Genomic DNA, 17,775 nt, shown 5'->3' with positions numbered 1-17,775 from the left:
CATTGGAGCTGCTTCGCCTCTTGGTGTGATTTGTACTGTGTTTACAACTACCTGGAGGTTGGAAACCCTATGTAGAACTTTGAGTGTCATCATGGGAGTAGGGGGAGGTTACAAGTCACACATACAATCTCCATCACTGCTGCCTTGTAATGTGTAAAATCACATTAAATGTGATGTGGTTTATATACGCCCTTCCATCTTATGGCAGGGTTTCCTTTCATCATGGAAGAATCCAATTTAAAGACTGCATGAGAATTAATTTTTATTTTTCTAATTAAAATTATTGCAGTTTTAAATAAATTCATTTTATTTTTCTAAGAAGTCTGACCACAGACGATTACAAATCAGTACACACACACACACACACACACGTATATAAATAAATTTAGCCATCAAGTCATAGCAAGAGATGTTCAGAGGTGGTTTGCCATTGTCTGCCTCTGCATTGTGACTATGGGCTTCCAAGTACAAACCAGGGGTGACCCTGCTTAGCTTCCCACATCTGACAACATCGAGTTAGCCTTGGCTATCCAGGACAGGGCACAAAAATAGTACTCATGCATACCGTATATACCCGTGTATAAGCCGACCCGCGTATAAGCCGAGGTGCCTAATTTCTCCCCAAAAATGGGGAAAAATTAGGCACCCGCGTATAAGCCGAGGGTCGGCTTATAACCCCTCCCCCCCCGCAGACTTACCTGACGGGCTCCCGGGAGCAAGCGGTGCGGCCCAGGAAGCGGCGGCGCGGCCAGGCGGGGGCCTGGGCAGCCTCTGCGCCGCCGCAGGAGGCCACTCCCGGCCCCAGGAAGCGGCGCGGCAGGGCGGGGGCCAGGGCAGCCTCCGCGCAGCTGCAGGAGGCCGCTCCCGGCGGCAGGAAACAACGCGGGCTCAGCGGCGGCGGTAAGTTCCCTCCTCCCTCCCTCCTCCTCCCTCCCTCCCCCCTCTACCGTATTGACCCGCGTATAAGCCGAGGCCGGCTTTTTCAGCCCTTTTTTTGGGCTGAAAAACTCGGCTTATACGCGAGTATATACGGTATATAAAATCTCCCTTGTATTATCTGCTCTCCCAAAAAATGTATTACTTATGGTTGGATATATCTTAATGAAATCAGTAGAAATGAAAAGTTTTGAGGAAGCTGTGACCATTAAGAGCTGAAACATAGCTAAACAAAGTTAACATTGCGCTTTATAAAATTTTGATTTTGATTTTGAAGTGAAATCTGTGATAACTTCAAAATGATCCTGCTTAGCTTCCCACATCTGACAACATCGAGTTAGCCTTGGCTATCCAGGACAGGGCACAAAAATAGTACTCATGCATACCGTATATACCCGTGTATAAGCCGACCCGCGTATAAGCCGAGGTGCCTAATTTCTCCCCAAAAATGGGGAAAAATTAGGCACCCGCGTATAAGCCGAGGGTCGGCTTATAACCCCTCCCCCCCCCGCAGACTTACCTGACGGGCTCCCGGGAGCAAGCGGTGCGGCCCTGGTGGCAGCGGTGGTGCACCCGGCAGGGGCTGGAGCAGCCTCCCTGCAGTTGCAGGAGGCCGCTTCCAGCCCCAGGAAGCGGCGGCGCGGCTGGGTGGGGGCCAGGCAGCCTCTGCACAGCCGCAGGAGGCCGCCCCAGGACCCAGGAAGCGGCGGCGCGGCCGGGCAGGAGCCGGGGCAGCCTCTGCGCCGCCGCAGGAGGCCGCTCCCGGCCCCAGGAAGCGGCGGCGCGGCCGGGCGGGGGCTGGGGCAGCCTCTGCGCCGCCGCAGGAGGCCGCCCCCGGCCCCAGGAAGCGGCGGCGCGGCCGGGCGGGGGCCTGGGCAGCCTCTGCGCCGCCGCAGGAGGCCACTCCCGGCCCCAGGAAGCGGCGGCGCGGCAGGGCGGGGGCCGGGGCAGCCTCCGCGCAGCTGCAGGAGGCCGCTCCCGGCGGCAGGAAACAACGCGGGCTCAGCGGCGGCGGCGGCGGTAAGTTCCCTCCTCCCTCCTCCCTCCCTCCTCCTCCCTCCCTCCCCCCTCTACCGTATTGACCCGCGTATAAGCCGAGGCCGGCTTTTTCAGCCCTTTTTTTGGGCTGAAAAACTCGGCTTATACCCGAGTATATACGGTATATAAAATCTCCCTTGTATTATCTGCTCTCCCAAAAAATGTATTACTTATGGTTGGATATATCTTAATGAAATCAGTAGAAATGAAAAGTTTTGAGGAAGCTGTGACCATTAAGAGCTGAAACATAGCTAAACAAAGTTAACATTGCGCTTTATAAAATTTTGATTTTGATTTTGAAGTGAAATCTGTGATAACTTCAAAATGATCCTGGGAAGCTTTTACAGACTGCTGAAACTGGCTTAGTAAAAGGTGCTGTAGGGGATTAGTGCTTGATACAATTTTTAAATGTATTTACTTTTATATAGCTCCCTCTTGCAATGCCTTTCTCCTTTGCAATACTCCCTTTTGTTCCCCCAGCCATCAGTTAGGAAATAAAATAGGAAAATAAGTGATGGTCCAGATACTGTGCAGATTTTAATTAGTTGCCCTTTGCAATAAACATATCTGGGGAAGTGGTGATATCCTGAGTCCAATTCGAATGGTGGGTATCATTCAGCATACACAGAGGATAGTCATGTCACTTCACTGGCAAGCACAAAAACAATAATTCTACTCCTGTTACCATTCTGAAGTTTTATGACCATGCTGCAACTTGATAAGTGATACAACAAGTGCAAGCCAGTTTTGGACGCCAGTACTGGTCATCAAAGACCATTGTCTGGGCAATGTCCTGGATCACAGTCCATTCTCATCATACTGACATTTTGTAGCTGTTGAGGTGTAATGCAGTCTGGTATATGAGTAACATCACCTAAGTTATAATATGACCATCAACGTGTCTTAAATGCTGTGATCATTGGCTTTGTTAGGAAGAGGCCATGCTTTGGAAGCTGAGCTGCAGCCCTAAGGACACTTTCCTGGGAGTAAGCCCCTTTCTTCTAGTAGACCTGCTTAGGCTTGCTCCCTATGTGTAGCAAATTGGCCATGTAACTCTACCAAAAATTTCATACTGTAACCAGCATTTTAAAAAATCAGCCTCCTTTGCCAAACTGAGGTAATTGTGTGAAACAGACTTTAGTCCAATGTCCAGTTTCAAAAGAACTTATTTCAGTGTTTGTGCTTGGTAAAAGACTAGCCACACTATGTGACAAAGAAAGTGATTCAGTTGGTTGAAGACAAGACTTTTGTCTTTGCTGTCTGTATCTCATGCAAGCAGAACAACAACCCATTGTCTGTCCTGGGAACAGGCCAAGTATACAGTATGAAATCAATCACTGTAAAGAAAGGATTTATGCCATGATCATCAAATATAGCAGTGTTGGCAGAGGCAGTTAAACAGGCCAGGCGTTTGCTGATTCTGTTTAATGACCAATTTATTGTGTGGGCTAAATGGAATAAAAGAAGAAATGGAATCTGTCAGTCTCCCTCTAATAGCTGTGTGACTTGTTCTGGCCTTGCTGAAAGCTCTAAAAAGGGATGAGGGAGATCTCTTGATTTACATTCAGTGATGACTTTCAGATGGCAGCAGTGGCTAAATTCTAAAAAAAGAGGTGGTGAAGTTCAAGTCTGTCTGAAAGACACACCTTGGAAGGCATGTGCCATACTCTCATGTTGTGAGGGACCAACCGAGGTCACTCAGCAAAGGGAATGAACTCCTCACATGTTTAAAGGCACAATTTCCTTCATTGTTAGCTTACATGGTCTAGAATTGAGCCATGCTTAATTAAAATATTGTTTTAGGGATCGTACGTAGCAAATTCTATCAGATTAAGTCCTGGAACTATAGTGGGGCTTTTAAAAATGCTGAACTATTTAAGGCAAGGATGTTGAAGCAGACAGTTATAATACAGAGTGGGATTTACACCTTTGCATGGAGACCTGTCAGTAGTACAGGAGAAACCACCAGGGCTCCTGAACAGACAACTTTCTCCTAGCTGTACAGGGGTACCTACATTAATCTTTTGAGGCAGGGTCAGGACAAGCTCCTCTCCACCATCCTTATATAATATCCTAGTACATTTTTCCCCAAAGGAACCTTGAAAAGTAACACAGATGTGCACAGGGTGGGATATTGTGACAAGTGGTAAAGTCAGTTGGGCTACCTAGAAGAATGGGGACATATGTCCCAACTGTAGTAGCACATTTTCCCTTTTGTATGGGCATGATCTGCAGGGCTGTGAATTAAATTCCAGTGCAGCCAAATAAAAGCAACACCTGTACCAGAGAATGGTAAAGAACAACTCCTAGCAGCAGCATGATAGGGTGCCAAGATTCCCTTGCAGCACTAGATCTTTGGGCGGGATTGATTTCCTGTGCTTCAGCATGAAGCTACTGTTCCATAAAAAGAAGTCCAAGGAGTGTACATTGGGAGTGTACATTGGAAGAGGTTATCTGTTGGAAGAGCATTACCTATTGGAAAATAATTGAAATATTAGCACAAGATCTAACCATAAATACAGGTAATTGGCATATAATGTAATCATGTATATTAAACTACATCAACTTGAACATTAAGAGCCTTAAGAAATTCAGCAGTTCTAACAGAACAGCTTCATCTATTTTTTTTTCTCAGTTAAAATATTAGCATTTTTTAAAAGCAGACTGAAGTACCTGGATACATGTTCATTCAAGTCAGGGCATTTTGCTATTAGACATAATTATATTTTATTTACTTCATTTATATGCTGTTTTACTCTCCAATGGGGACCCAAATATATATATATCATTCTCCTCTCTTCCATTTTATCCTCACAACAGCAATCCTCTGAAGAAGGTAGATTAGGATGAGAGAAAGTGACTGGCCCAAGCAAGCTGCCATGGCAGAGTGGGGATTTGAACCTAGGTTTCCCAGATCCTAGTCTAGCACTCTAACCACTACACCATGGTTTGCTTTTTTGGTATGGAATAGTTAGCAACTATAATTAAAGGGAGTCTCCATGTTGAGGATCTATATATCTTTCATTATCAGATATTGGCATATCCTGCTTGGGGATTCTTGAGGAACCTAGCTGATGGGTACTAGAAATTAGAATGTTGTACAAGATAGACCTTCATGTGTGATCCAGAAAACACAGTTCTCATGACACGAAGATGAAGGATACACTGAATTTGTTTATAAATGTTCTAGTTTCTAATTCTTTTTTATTTTATTTTTGGTAATCTCCATAGGTGTTGCTGCACTGGATTCTAGTGTTTCTGGAAAGATTGGCTTGCGAGCAGTCGTATACTACTTCTTTACTACAATTATAGCTGTAATCCTAGGTAATTTGCAATCCTGTAATGTTTATAATCCTTAAATGCCACCAAGCCCAGTTTCTTGGAAAATAAGAACAAACTGCCATTCTCCTCCATATTGTACCTAGAGGGCCATATGCATGGGCAAGTGTTCTTCTGCTTCATGTTTCATTCCCCGTGTACAATTTCATATACATGTAAGATTTCTTTTGATACACAATCAAATGCCTCTCTGTGGGATTATGTCATGAGAATAATAATGCCTGCTGGACATTTATAAGAGTTGAGTATCAACCTGTGTAGGAACAAGATTGGGCCAGTTGTCACTGGTATTTCTATATACAATGTATAGCAAAATTTTATTTTTAGAAAGTGTTTTGCTTTTTTGAAGTAGTGTGGTAAGATAATATTCTGAATGGAAAGCTGAGTTTTGGGATGACCGAACATGGCAAGGATAGCTCAACAGTATGTCTACTATGGACAACGATAATATTTAATAAAATATCTTATTCACTAGGGCTGTTGGGAAAAAAATCAGGAAAATTCAGATTTGGGTTTAAATGACCTTTTTTTATTTGGGGAAACCTGAATGCCAAATTCCCCTATACCGGTATATGTGGGAATTCAGCTTTAAATTCAGGATTCCTGAATAATTTGGCCATTTAAACCCATTTAAACCCATTCACAGCTTTCCGTAGCTTTGGGCATTTTTAAAGGTAGAGGTCCCAAATTTTCAGGGTAGCAGGAAGGGACTCTCCTTGCAAGAACTCCCACGTTTGGTTAAGATTGGGTCAGGGGGTCCAGAGTTATGGGGTCTGGAAGGGGGCACCCCCATTCCCCCATTGGAATGTATTCAAAACCGTTTGAATGGAGAAAGGGGACGCCTCTTCCAGACCCCATAACCCCGGACCCCCAGACCCAATCTTTACCAAACTTGGGGGTTCTTACAAGGAGAGTCCCTTCCTGCTACCCTGAAAATTTGGGACCTCTACCTGCAAAAATGCCCCTCCAGGAGCTTTGCAAAAAAAAGCCCATTGCTTTTTAATTGTGAGAAAAACTCATTTGGAGCACTTCCTCCTTCACACCTAGCGTGGAATCTAGGTCAGTGCAATTAAGCTGACAACTTGTTTTTCTCACAATTGAAAAGCAATGGCCCTTTTTTGCAAAGCTCCTGTGGGGGCACGTAGAGATCCCAAATTTTCAGGGTAGTAGAAAGGGACTCTCCTTGCAAGAACCCCCAAGTTTGGTGAAGATTGGGTCAAGGATGCTGAAGTTATGGAGTCTGGAAGGGGGCAACCCCCTTTCTCCATTCAAACCAATACAAATGGTTTTGAATGCATTCCTATGGAGAAGAGGGAGTCCCTTTAAGCTACCCTGAAAGTTTGGGACCTCTACCCACAAAAATGCCCCCCCCGGAGCTTTGCAAACAAAAAAGCCCGTTGCCTTAAATTCTTCTTCCCTAACAACTAACGCAACCCCTCCTCTACACAACCACAATACCAGACAATATCACAACTATGCTACCTACCTACAAACAGAACAACTGGCACGAAAAACCACATGGAGAAGTCTATGGAGCCGAGACTCTTAAAAAACCCTAAACACTACAACAAAATAAAAAGTGGGGGCCCTTTTGCCCTCCCCTACCAAACCTACACTATGCGTTGAGTGGAGGCTAGACACAGCAGCACCCAGGCACGCTCTGGCAGTGGCGGCACGCGCCCCGCAAAACCCACGTCCAGCCACACGATGCCAGGTAGCTGGAGGTGCCCCCGCCAAAGTACACACCTAATCAAAGCAGCTGTGTGAGTTTGTGAGCCAAACTCAGCCTTGCTTGGAGCCAGCCAACCACAACAGAAGCCCCCCCTCCAATTCAGTGGCCTGATGTCACACCGGTGAATCACTGCCTGGAGGCTGGTGAACTGAATCCCCCCACAGGCAGAAATCACACAGGTAAGGCAAGGCAACACTTTAGGAACCCAAATTAACCACTGGCAAAGCACACTCGATCAATGCAGCTGTGTGAGTTTGTTTGTGACCTTAACTCAGCCTTGCTTGGAGCCAACCAAGCCAACCACAGCAGAAGCCCCCCCGCAAACTCTGCAGCCTGAGAGATTGAAGCCAGAGATTCACCACCAGCAGAAAGCCAGTGGCTCCCCCCACACACACACACTCACACACACAGCCAGACACAGGAATCAAGTTTAGAAATAAAGCCCCAAGTAAAGTAAAATGATAGGCAAACTGTTGGATGTCTTCTCCAGTTAGCAGGCAGGAAATAATCCAATGAAGCAGCCTGTAATCCACGAGGTCCGCTCAGGATGAGGCAGCAGGAGCAAAAGCCAAGGTTTTTGCACCAGAACAAACTCTCTCTGTGTGTGAGCAACAGCCAGACTAGGTAGTATAGCCTTTGGCCAAAACACAGAAAAGAATCCAGCTTCTGTGATTGGCCAAAGAACACTCTTCTCTCAGGGCTAGCCACTATCTTGGAGTTAAATGCCCCCCTCCCTCCCCCTTGTTCAGCTGTCCAGGCAAAATAGTTTGCACCAAGGAGAGCTTTCTCCTTACAAAAACACAGGAAATAACTTCCTCCATTAAGAATGGAGGAGATACATTGTATCTCCGGGTGAAACCCCCCCCCCATTTAAAGCCCGGCTGCGCCATTGTGATAGATTGCGCTAAAGAAATCTGCCTATAGCCACTAATTGCTTTTAAATGGAGGAAGATGGGGGTGACCCCTTCCAGACCCCACACCTCCGGACCCCTGACCCAATCTTTACCAAACTTGGGGGTTCTTGCAAGGAGAGTCCCTTCTAGCTACCCTGAAAATTTGGGACCTCTATCTGCACAAATGCCCCCGCAGGAGCCGTGAAAAGATGTTGCTAAAAAAGCCGGATATTTGGGAATGGCAAATTCAGCTTTGACAACCTCCCGGATTTTGTGGACTCAGTAAACCCGAACCAGAAATTTACCGAATTTGCATTTATTCGGTATTTTTCCACTTTGGTTTTTACCGAATCAATAGCCCTATTATTCACCCTATCCATTGGCAGTTCCGATTCAACACCAGGCACTACCTTCTCCCATACAGGACATAATGTGATCATTTCAGAGGATAATGAACTGCCACCAAACCTGGAAGAGGCAGACTCTGATTCTAAGGAAGGTGTGCACCTGGCCTGCCATTTTCCACACAACAGACATGGCTTTCTGCAAGATTTCCCCCATTCAAAATACAGGATTTTTCTCAATTGCAGGGATCGTACTTGTTGTGACCATCAAACCAGGAGTGTCCCAAAATGCTGAAGAAATTGATAGAATGGGAAGCACACCTGAGGTATCTACGGTGGATGCCATGTTAGACTTGATTAGGTGAGTCTTTGAAGTTCTGTTGCTTACAAAGATTGCACAGTAAATGCTAGGGTCCCAATTTTATGTTATGTACCAGTGCAGAAGTACTTGGCAGATCAAATGCACTGTGCTGTAGAACTTTAGACAGTATGTGGATAGTATATACATAGCAGTGCAGAATGGTTCAGTAGATGTTCCTTGAGAAAATACTTAAATAAGGAGAAGGGAGTTCAAGAAGGTTGGGAGGTTTTAAAAATGAAATACTGAAGGCTAGTGAGAGATGCTGAACACAATAAAAAAAAGGGTTCTTTTCCTATGTACAGAGTAAAAATAAGAACAAGGACATGATAAGCCCATTGCAGGGACCGGAAAATGAAATCGTAACAGGAGATGAAGAGAGGGCAGAGCTGCTCAATTCCTACTTTTCCTCAGTCTTTTCTTGCGAGGGAAACAGTGCTTGACATGGCATAAACAGAACACATGATGAGGGAAGGGATTTGCAGCTGAGGATTGGCATTGGAGTAGTGCACAAATACTAGTTTCTTTAAACGAAACACTGTCCTCAGGGCCAGAAGAATTGCCTCCAAGGATATTTAAAGAATTTGCAGATGTAATTTCTGAGCCTCTGTCCATTATTTTTGAGAATTCTTGGAGAACAGATGAGGTACCAGAAGATTGGAGGTGGGCAAATGTTGTCCCCATCTTCAAAAAGGGGGAAAAGGAGGATCTGGGTAACTACTGACTCATCAGCTTGACTTCTATGCTGGGAAAAGTTTTCAAACAAATTATGAAACAGTCAGTCCTGGAGTATTTAGAAAGAATGGCTCTGATTACTAAGAGCCAGCATGCGTTTCTCAAGAACAAGTCATGTCAAACTAATCTTATCTCCTTTTCTGAGAAAGTTACTACCTTGCTGGATCAGGGGAATACAGTAGACATAGTTTATCTTGATTTCAGTAAGGCTTTTGATAAGGTTCCCCATAATATTTTTGTCGACAAATTGGAAAAATGTGATTTAGATCCTATTACTGTTAGGTGGATCTGTAACTGGTTGACAGAACGTACCCAAAGAGTGCTTGTTAATGGTTCCTCTTCCACTTAGAGAGGAATAACTAGTGGAGTGCCTCAGGGATCTGTCCCTGGCCCTGTGTTGTTCAAAAACTTTATAAAGGATTTGGATGAAGGAATAGAGGGGATGCTTATTAAATTTGCAGATGATACTAAATTGGAAGGGGTAGCAAATGCAGTAGAAGACAGAGCCAGGATACAGGATGATCTTGACAGGCTGGAGAATTGGTCTAAAACTAATAAAATGCATTTCAACAGAGATAAATGTAAAATTCTGCATTTAGGTAGGAAAAATCAAACGCATAATTATAGGATGGGGGAGACTTGTCTTAGCAGTAGTGTGTGCGAAAAGGATCTTGGGGTCTTAGTAGACCAAACACTGAACATGAGTCAGCAGTGTGATGCAGTAGCTAAAAAGGCAAATGCGATCTTGGGCTATATCAACAGACGTATAGTGCCAGATCATGTGAAGTGATGATATCGCTTTACTCTGCTCTGGTTAGACCTCACCTAGAGTTGTGTGTTCAGTTTGGGGCACAGGAATTTAAGAAGGATGTAGACAAGCTGGAATGTGTCCAGATGAGGGCAACAAAGATGGTGAGGGGTCTGGAGACCAAGTCCTATGAGGAAAGGCTGAAGGAGCTGGGTATGTTTAGCCGGGAGGGAGAAGACTGAGAGGGGATATGATAACCATCTTCAAGTACTTGAAGGGCTGTCATGTAGAGGATGGTGCTGAGTTGTTTTCTGTTGCCCCAGAAGGTCGGACCAGAACCAACAGGTTGAAATTAAATCAAAAGTTTCCGTCTAGACATTATGAAGAATTTTCTAACAGTTAGAGCAGTTCCTTGGTAGAAAAGGCTTCCTAGGAAGGTGGTAAGCTCTCCTTCTCTAGGTTTTTAAGCAGAGGCTAGATGGCTATCTGTCAGCAATGCTGATTCTATGACCTTAGGCAGATCATGAGAGGGAGGGCATCTTGGCCATCTTCTGGGCAAGGAGTAAGGGTCACTGGGGGTGTGGGGGGTTAGTTGTGAATTTCCTGCATTGTGCAGGGGGTTGGACTAGAGGACCCTAGTGGTCAACTCTATGATTCTATGAACATAGAGAGGACAACAGCTGTAATTTATTAGCTTTTTTTCTGCCTTACATCCTCATTGTTTTCCAAAAAGGAAGTTAGCTTTTTACTTTTTGCTTGCTCTTGCAAAATGATGTTGTCATTAAAACATCAAATAAAAATGTTGCAAAGTTCTGGACTTTCAGCACACTAATATGTGGGTGAAGCAACTTCAATACAATAAAATACAATATATTTATATCATGTATGCTATGTCCCACCCAAGAGAGAAAAACACTAAGGATTGGATCCAGAAGAAGAGTTCACGCAGCCCAATCCTGAATGGGGGGGGGGGTAGTTGGGTTGGGGACGGCACAGTTTTGCCAGCCGCCAAAAATAAGTTAAAAATGCTATTTTTGAAAAAACCCATGAAACTGCTCCATAGCGTTTCACTGGACTATGCCTGCCTTTTTGCCAGCTAAAGGGGGCATTCCCAGGGCAAAAGGGAATGCCCTCAGAAATTCCCCTCTTGATGCCAGCACAAGCCCTTGTGCTGGGGAAATACTGTCGCAGCCACAGCACCGACACCTGAGCATGGTGCTGCTTCGCCACTCCCCCACACAGTGTGAGTGGCCCTGCACTGGTGTCCATGCCAGTTTAGCTGGCACAAGTGGCACTTACGCTGGCGCAGGAGTCATGCCGGCTCCTGAGCCGGTTTGTCCCCCACTTCAGGATTGCTCTGTTAGAAGGGTGTAACTGTGCTTTAGATTGCACTGTAAACCTTGGTCTTTTTTAAAAAAAAAACTTTATAGAATGTATTCAGAGAAATATGTAGAGAATAATCATTTCCAACATGATGAAGTGTTTTCTGAATATGGTTTGCATTGTTACACTGTGATATCTTTAAATCCTTTTACAGGAATATGTTCCCAGAAAATCTTGTTCAGGCCTGTTTTCAACAGGTAGGTTCAATTAGGGTTTTTATTAACATATTTAGAAAGTATTATGTGATTTGTATGCTGTAGGATACAAGATTATATTTTGCATAAGAGTACTGTGGAATGAACTGATATTTTAACATAAATAAAGTCTCATTAAACTAAGAGTTGCTCATTGCTGAGCACATGCTCAAATAGTCAGCTTCTTTTCCCAGTAGCCATTGCTTCAGAAAAAAATTAGAACCAAAGCTACAGCTAATATACACTCAGGGGTGACATTAAAATTGAAAGCTAAAGGCCCTAGCCCAGGGGTGGGGAACGTCAGGCCCGGGGGCCGTTTCAGGCCCGCAAAATCATTTGGTCTGGCCCTTGGTGGGTCCTGGCAGATCTCTCGCTCAGAAGGATTGAAGACTGGCGATCCGCCCCCTCCCGCGGACAGGAATAGCCTCTCTTCAAGGCGGAATAGCCTCTATTCAAGGTGGATGGTCTGTTGGCACCCAGCTGGTGCAACAGACCATCCTGTGCTACCAGGTGGGTGAGTGTGCCACTGGTTGGATGCCTGCCTGCTTGCCCGTGGGGGGGGGGGGGCGGTCCATCAGGGCAGCTGCCTGCTTGGGGATTGGTTGGCTAATTTTTAAGTTGATAATTTTGTATGGCCCGCAAATGATGTTATAAATATCCAAATGGCCCTTGGCGGAAAAAAGGTTTCCCACCTCTGCCCTAGCCAATAAGTCCCCTTTTCTAGCTGCAAAGACATGTATTTTAGATACATCTGCCTCAACATTGAATTAGAATCCATGAGGCCTCATCAGTTTACCTGCCAAGCGAGCAAGAGTCAGCCACCTTGGGTGGCTGACGCCAGCAGCATGATCTGGATGGCATGGGGGGGGGCACGCCTCAGAGGCCAGGGGGCCAGCCGGTTCTTACCTTTGCATCAGTGGGGGATGGACAGAGGGCCACATAGTTGGGGAGTGCAGGGCTCTGCCCTGGCTCACCCCCTATTACTTAGCCGGGCTTCTGCCAAGCCCCAAACCTCATCTATTTAGCCAACAAAAAGATAAAGGCAGAGAAAGGATTCTTTGCAGCCTCCATAATTAGGCATAAGCATTAGAATAGTGGTTGCCTGTGTTATGATAGAGAAAGACAGAATTAAGGAGAACAAAGGGAAGTAATACAGAAGTTAATGGTGTCAAAGAGCTCCAACCAGCCTCCACCAGCTGGAGCTGCTTTGGTTTAGTCAAACGTTTCCCAAAAGGGACAAAACATTAAACTCCAGGCTTTCCCCCCAAGTTTAATCAGTAGCTGCCACCAACCCTGGGGTCCAAAGGGTGAGCCTCCAGGCAAGGAGTCCAGGGTACCTCCAGCCAAGCTCCAAAAGTTAAGTGCAACACTTACCCTGCAAGGTAGAGGCCTGCCAGGGAAAGATTACACTCCCAAAATGTCTTAGGTTCTTTTGGTAGGTGGTTTTTACACTCAAACAAGACACTTAGAATTTAGGCTTGGAATCCCAAAATCAAAAGACACAGTCCATTTAAAGGCTAGCAATTTATTTATCAAAGTTATGCTGGTTTACAGGAAAGAAAAAGTCATGAAGTTTCAAGCAAGAAAATAATAAACTATTTAGCATAGCTAACTAATGCATTCAAAAGCCTTTTTGGTTCAAAAGGATTGGCAAAGGTTTCTTGCATCAGATTTATAGTTACCAAGTTCCAAAGATGCTTCCAGCATTCAAGAGTTTCAAAAGATTGTCCAAAGGTTTCTCCAAGCAGGTCAGTTTGACCAGAGTTTCCCCCTCAAGGGCCAAAATCAAATGGGTTGTGATGCCGCCAGCACAGGTCGCCTGCTGTACCCCAAAGCGTGCATGGTTTGCTTAGGGCTGGTTTGTCCTTATATCCGTTTTCTCAAAAGGATGAGCTCATAGAAGCCAATTGAGAAAACGAAAGCAATTAGCTGTTAATTAATCGCTTGGTCAGAAATGCTGACTAACTAAGAGGTGTTCAGGCGATGAAGTCTGCAGAACCCCCAGCACCTGAACATCGTCATGATGGCTGACCGATTAGTTACTATGGCAATGCACGACCTTGCATTCCAGAAAGGGGAGAGAAGGCTTTAACAAGCACCAGCTGAGGCTTACCTTCTCCCTCTACAGAAGCAGTTTTCAAAGGGAAACTTATTTTGCTGGTCTAAAATCCCAACAACACAGAATTCATAGGCTTCTAGGTCTGAACCCAAAAGAGATAATACAATCCAAGAAATTGAGGGACCTCAACTTCTTGACAAATGGTTCCATGCTTGCGGTCCTAAGGGCAGGAGCGGTTCCGTGAAGGAAATGAGGCAAGAAATAACGCAAGCACACAGAAAATGGGTTAACAACCGCCACAGATGTATTGATACAGCAGATGGAGCATTGGCAAGGCATGGGGCACAGATCCAGGCATCAGCTGACCACCGTGTCACGCAATGAAACGATCCCCAACCCGAGCATTGGGGGACAACTGGAGTGGCGAACCAGTGGTTCCACTAGGATATAAATCTCTAAGTGGTCCCTTCGCCACCTGGGAGTGGAGCCACATGACAGCCCCTGAACTGGGCATCTGCATTAGGACTCCACCCCAAGTCCCCTTATGGGGGTCTCCAAAAAGGAGGGAGAGAGGCACACTGGCCACCATCCCCAAATTTGATCTGGCCCAATGCCAAAAACTGTTTAAGCTGTGACAAAGAAACAACAACTAATGATTAAGTAAAGGGGGTGGGCAGGTCTGCTGCACCTGAAAGCAAGGCCAGGTGGCTGGGTGATGAGGCCTTAAATAGGCCTTGGAGGCAGGGTGACGTCTTCAGCGATTGCATTGCCCCCTCCGTCATCCAACTGCATGGCAATCCACCCCCATGGCCAGCTATACGCCAAAGCAAAAGGGGAGGTGGGCAGAAAAAACACCCTGCCATACAGTCAGCCAGGCGGAAGTGGTGACGAGCCATGCAGCCCAGCCAGCTCCATTTCCTGAGTGGAACCTCGGCCCTTGGCCGCAACCAGCAGCACAGCTGAGTCCCGGCCACTTGTTTCTTCATGGTGATTTTTCCACTGAAACTAAAGTCCCGTCTGTTGTCAGACAGCCGACTCTCTAAGCTAGTTAAGGATAGTGTTATCCATCTGTAAAGAAAAGCATTACTGTTGCTATGACAGAAGAAAGATTATTAGAGAGCAATCCTAAAGATGTTTACTGAAAAGTCCCATTTTATTCAATGGGGCTTATACTCAAAATTGCAGTAACCATCTGTGTTCTTAGGACTGCAGTAACCATTTGTGATCATAGTCTATTTTTTGTGATTTTTTAAAGTAATGGATTAACAATTGTTTTGTCACTTGTTACTAGCTTGTTGCAATCATGAATAGTATGCATAAGATTTCTGGCCTCGTTTTGCATCCTAAAAATTGCTTTTAAAATGAAAGCCAGTGTGGCGTAGTGGTTAAGAGTGGCAGACTCTAATTTGGAGAACCAGGTTTGATTCCCCACTCCTCCACATGAAGCCTACTGGGTGACCTTGGGCTACTCACAGTTCTCTCAAAACTCTCTCAGCCCTACCTACTTCACAAGGTGCCTGTTGTGTGTGGAGGAGAAGACTATTGTAAGCCATTTTGAGACTGCTTACAGTAGAGAAAAGTGGGGTATAAAAACCAGTTCTTCTTCTTCTAATCTTTCCTTTTCAGTTCACCTTTTCCTTAATTTGCAATATATGTGTTTTCTTACCTTTCAGTATAAAACCAAACGTGAAGTAATCATTACAAGTGAAGCAGACAAAAATGGCAGTATTCCTACAGAAAATCCTGTTACAGCTGTAATGCCAACAGAGACTTCAGAGGTAAGGTTATCACTTTTGTATTACACTAAATATAGCATAGGAAGGAATAGAATCTCTAGTGAGATTCTGGGTGGAAATATGGTCATTAATCATAAAGGGAAGAGGAACCAGTCTACAAGACTGAGTCTTCTTAATTTTGTTTTTTATATACCTCTATTCTATTTATGTATGTCAGAAACACTATGTAAATAAGAACATATCAAATTATGGCCCAGGATATCACCAAGCCAAGAAAGAAAGAAAAAGATTTAAGATACTATTATCTCCCAGACAAGAATAAAGCTTTCAAACCATCTTTTCAACAACATTATTTCAATTTGGTAACCTTTTTCCTCCTCTGTCAATCAACAGAACAAAACAAAGGAATACAAAGTAGTCGGAATGTACTCTGATGGCATCAATGTGCTTGGCTTGATAGTCTTTTGTATCGTATTTGGAGTTGTTATTGGGAAAATGGGAGAAAAGGGACAAGTACTGGTGGACTTTTTCAATGCACTGAATGAGGCCACAATGAGAATAGTTCAGATAATCATGTGGTAAGTAGGATGTATGTTTTCCTTTGAAGATTTTGTTATTGCCTTCAGCAAAACAGTATTAACCTTCATAAACACTAGAGAAAGCTTCTTTTGTAAAGTCCAAATGATTAATGGTTTTTCTCCCATGCTTTCTAAGGCCTGAAGTCTTTGAATGGGAAGCTCTTCCCTGTCTCTGTAGACCCATTTTTAGTTGTAATAAAAGTGGTATATCTGAGAAATAACTGTATGTTTAGTATTTATATACTTGAATACTCATGCCAAAACCAGCATAAGCCATGTTTGAAACTGTTTGCTAATAAATGGATTATAACTTTGTGTTCTGATCAATGTCAGGATGAATATTTCTAAGCAAGCTCAGAAGTCTCCATTACCGATATGCTAATCCTAATGAATCCAGAATCAGTAATCTTTTTAAAAAAAATCTTGTTGCTATATAGTTTTGCTCAGTTGTGCAAGGAATCCAAGCTAAATAATTGTTGGTTTCCCTTTCTCAGCTGTCCAATCTTTATTTAAATGTCACTATATGTAACTGTTCGATACAAAACACTGATCAAATATATACAGATTCTGAAGCAGTATCTTGTAGAAGAAAATAACATCAGAAAGTAGAATGCAAATTTATTTCCATCTTTTGTTAGTCACATCATATAAGGTGATGCAAATATGTTATTAAGAGTATTGGGTTATAATTATATGAAACAGCACTTAATCATTATCACAAAATTACCCACTGTGAATTATCCACAAAATTACAATGTATGATGGTTTATATATTATAGGTATATGCCACTGGGTATTTTATTTTTGATTGCTGGAAAGATAATACAAGTTGAAGATTGGGAGATCTTTCGCAAACTGGGTCTATACATGGCTACTGTCTTAAGCGGGTATGTTACTCTTTAACTAACAAGAAAAAAATGTAATAGTTACTTTTCATTTTTTATTTATTAGCAGTACATGGGTTTCTTCCATAGTTAGAGATAAAAATATTAATTTTGTAAAGTCTCTAATTTAATTATGTTCCAAAATCATTGAAAATATAACGATTCGAAGTGGTGTAGTAGTTAAGAATGTCGAACTAGTGTCTGGGAAACCTGGGTTTGAATTCCCACTCATGTTATGGAAGCTCAATGGGTGACGCTGGGCCAGTCATACTTTCTCAGCCTAACCTACCTTACAAAATTGTTGTAAGGATAAAATGGAGTAGAGAAGAATGATGTAAGCTGCCTTGGGTCCCTGTTGGGGAGAAAGACAGGGTATACATGAAGTTAAATAAATAAGTAAATAGACAAACAAATTTTCAGTGCTTGTACTTGAGTAATATAAAAGATGAATGTGTACGCATTCACTAGACCTTCTCTTCTTGCAGCCAATAAAACTCAATAAATAATGGGTGAAAACGCATGGGAGATTTTGCCTTGGATTTGCCGCTCTCTAGATGCACATTTCCCCCATCTGAATTCTCAAAACTCTGCATGGGGGCTTATTTTTAGAGAGCGGCAAATCCAAGGCAAAACCTCCCATGCATTTTCGCCCAATATCTTGTGGAGAATGGAGAAATCCTTTGGGGGGGACGGGGTATTCCAAAATACAATCTGTTTTTCAAAGGCTTCTCTCTGCTCAGCTATTAAAATGGTTTCTCTCCTTACAATTTCTCGGATTTTATTGAAATTTGCACCAAGTATATTTGTACAACCTTAAT

The 17,775-nt window shown here is 43.8% G+C and overlaps 1 protein-coding gene across 1 annotated transcript in view; it reads left to right on the top strand.

Moving 5' to 3' along the window:
- Positions 1-17,775, top strand: part of SLC1A1 (solute carrier family 1 member 1) — a 64,142-nt gene that overhangs the window by 34,275 nt on the left and 12,092 nt on the right. Inside the window, exons 3-8 of the mRNA XM_056847852.1 lie at positions 5,206-5,298; positions 8,529-8,643; positions 11,661-11,703; positions 15,433-15,537; positions 15,889-16,073; positions 16,853-16,960. Of these exons, the coding sequence (XP_056703830.1) occupies positions 5,206-5,298; positions 8,529-8,643; positions 11,661-11,703; positions 15,433-15,537; positions 15,889-16,073; positions 16,853-16,960 (649 nt within the window). The remainder of the gene's footprint in view (positions 1-5,205; positions 5,299-8,528; positions 8,644-11,660; positions 11,704-15,432; positions 15,538-15,888; positions 16,074-16,852; positions 16,961-17,775) is intronic.

This window comes from Euleptes europaea, chromosome 4 (genome assembly GCF_029931775.1).
Source record: "Euleptes europaea isolate rEulEur1 chromosome 4, rEulEur1.hap1, whole genome shotgun sequence".
NCBI classification, from domain to species: domain Eukaryota; kingdom Metazoa; phylum Chordata; class Lepidosauria; order Squamata; family Sphaerodactylidae; genus Euleptes; species Euleptes europaea.
This window is presented reverse-complemented; position numbering and strand designations above follow the sequence as displayed.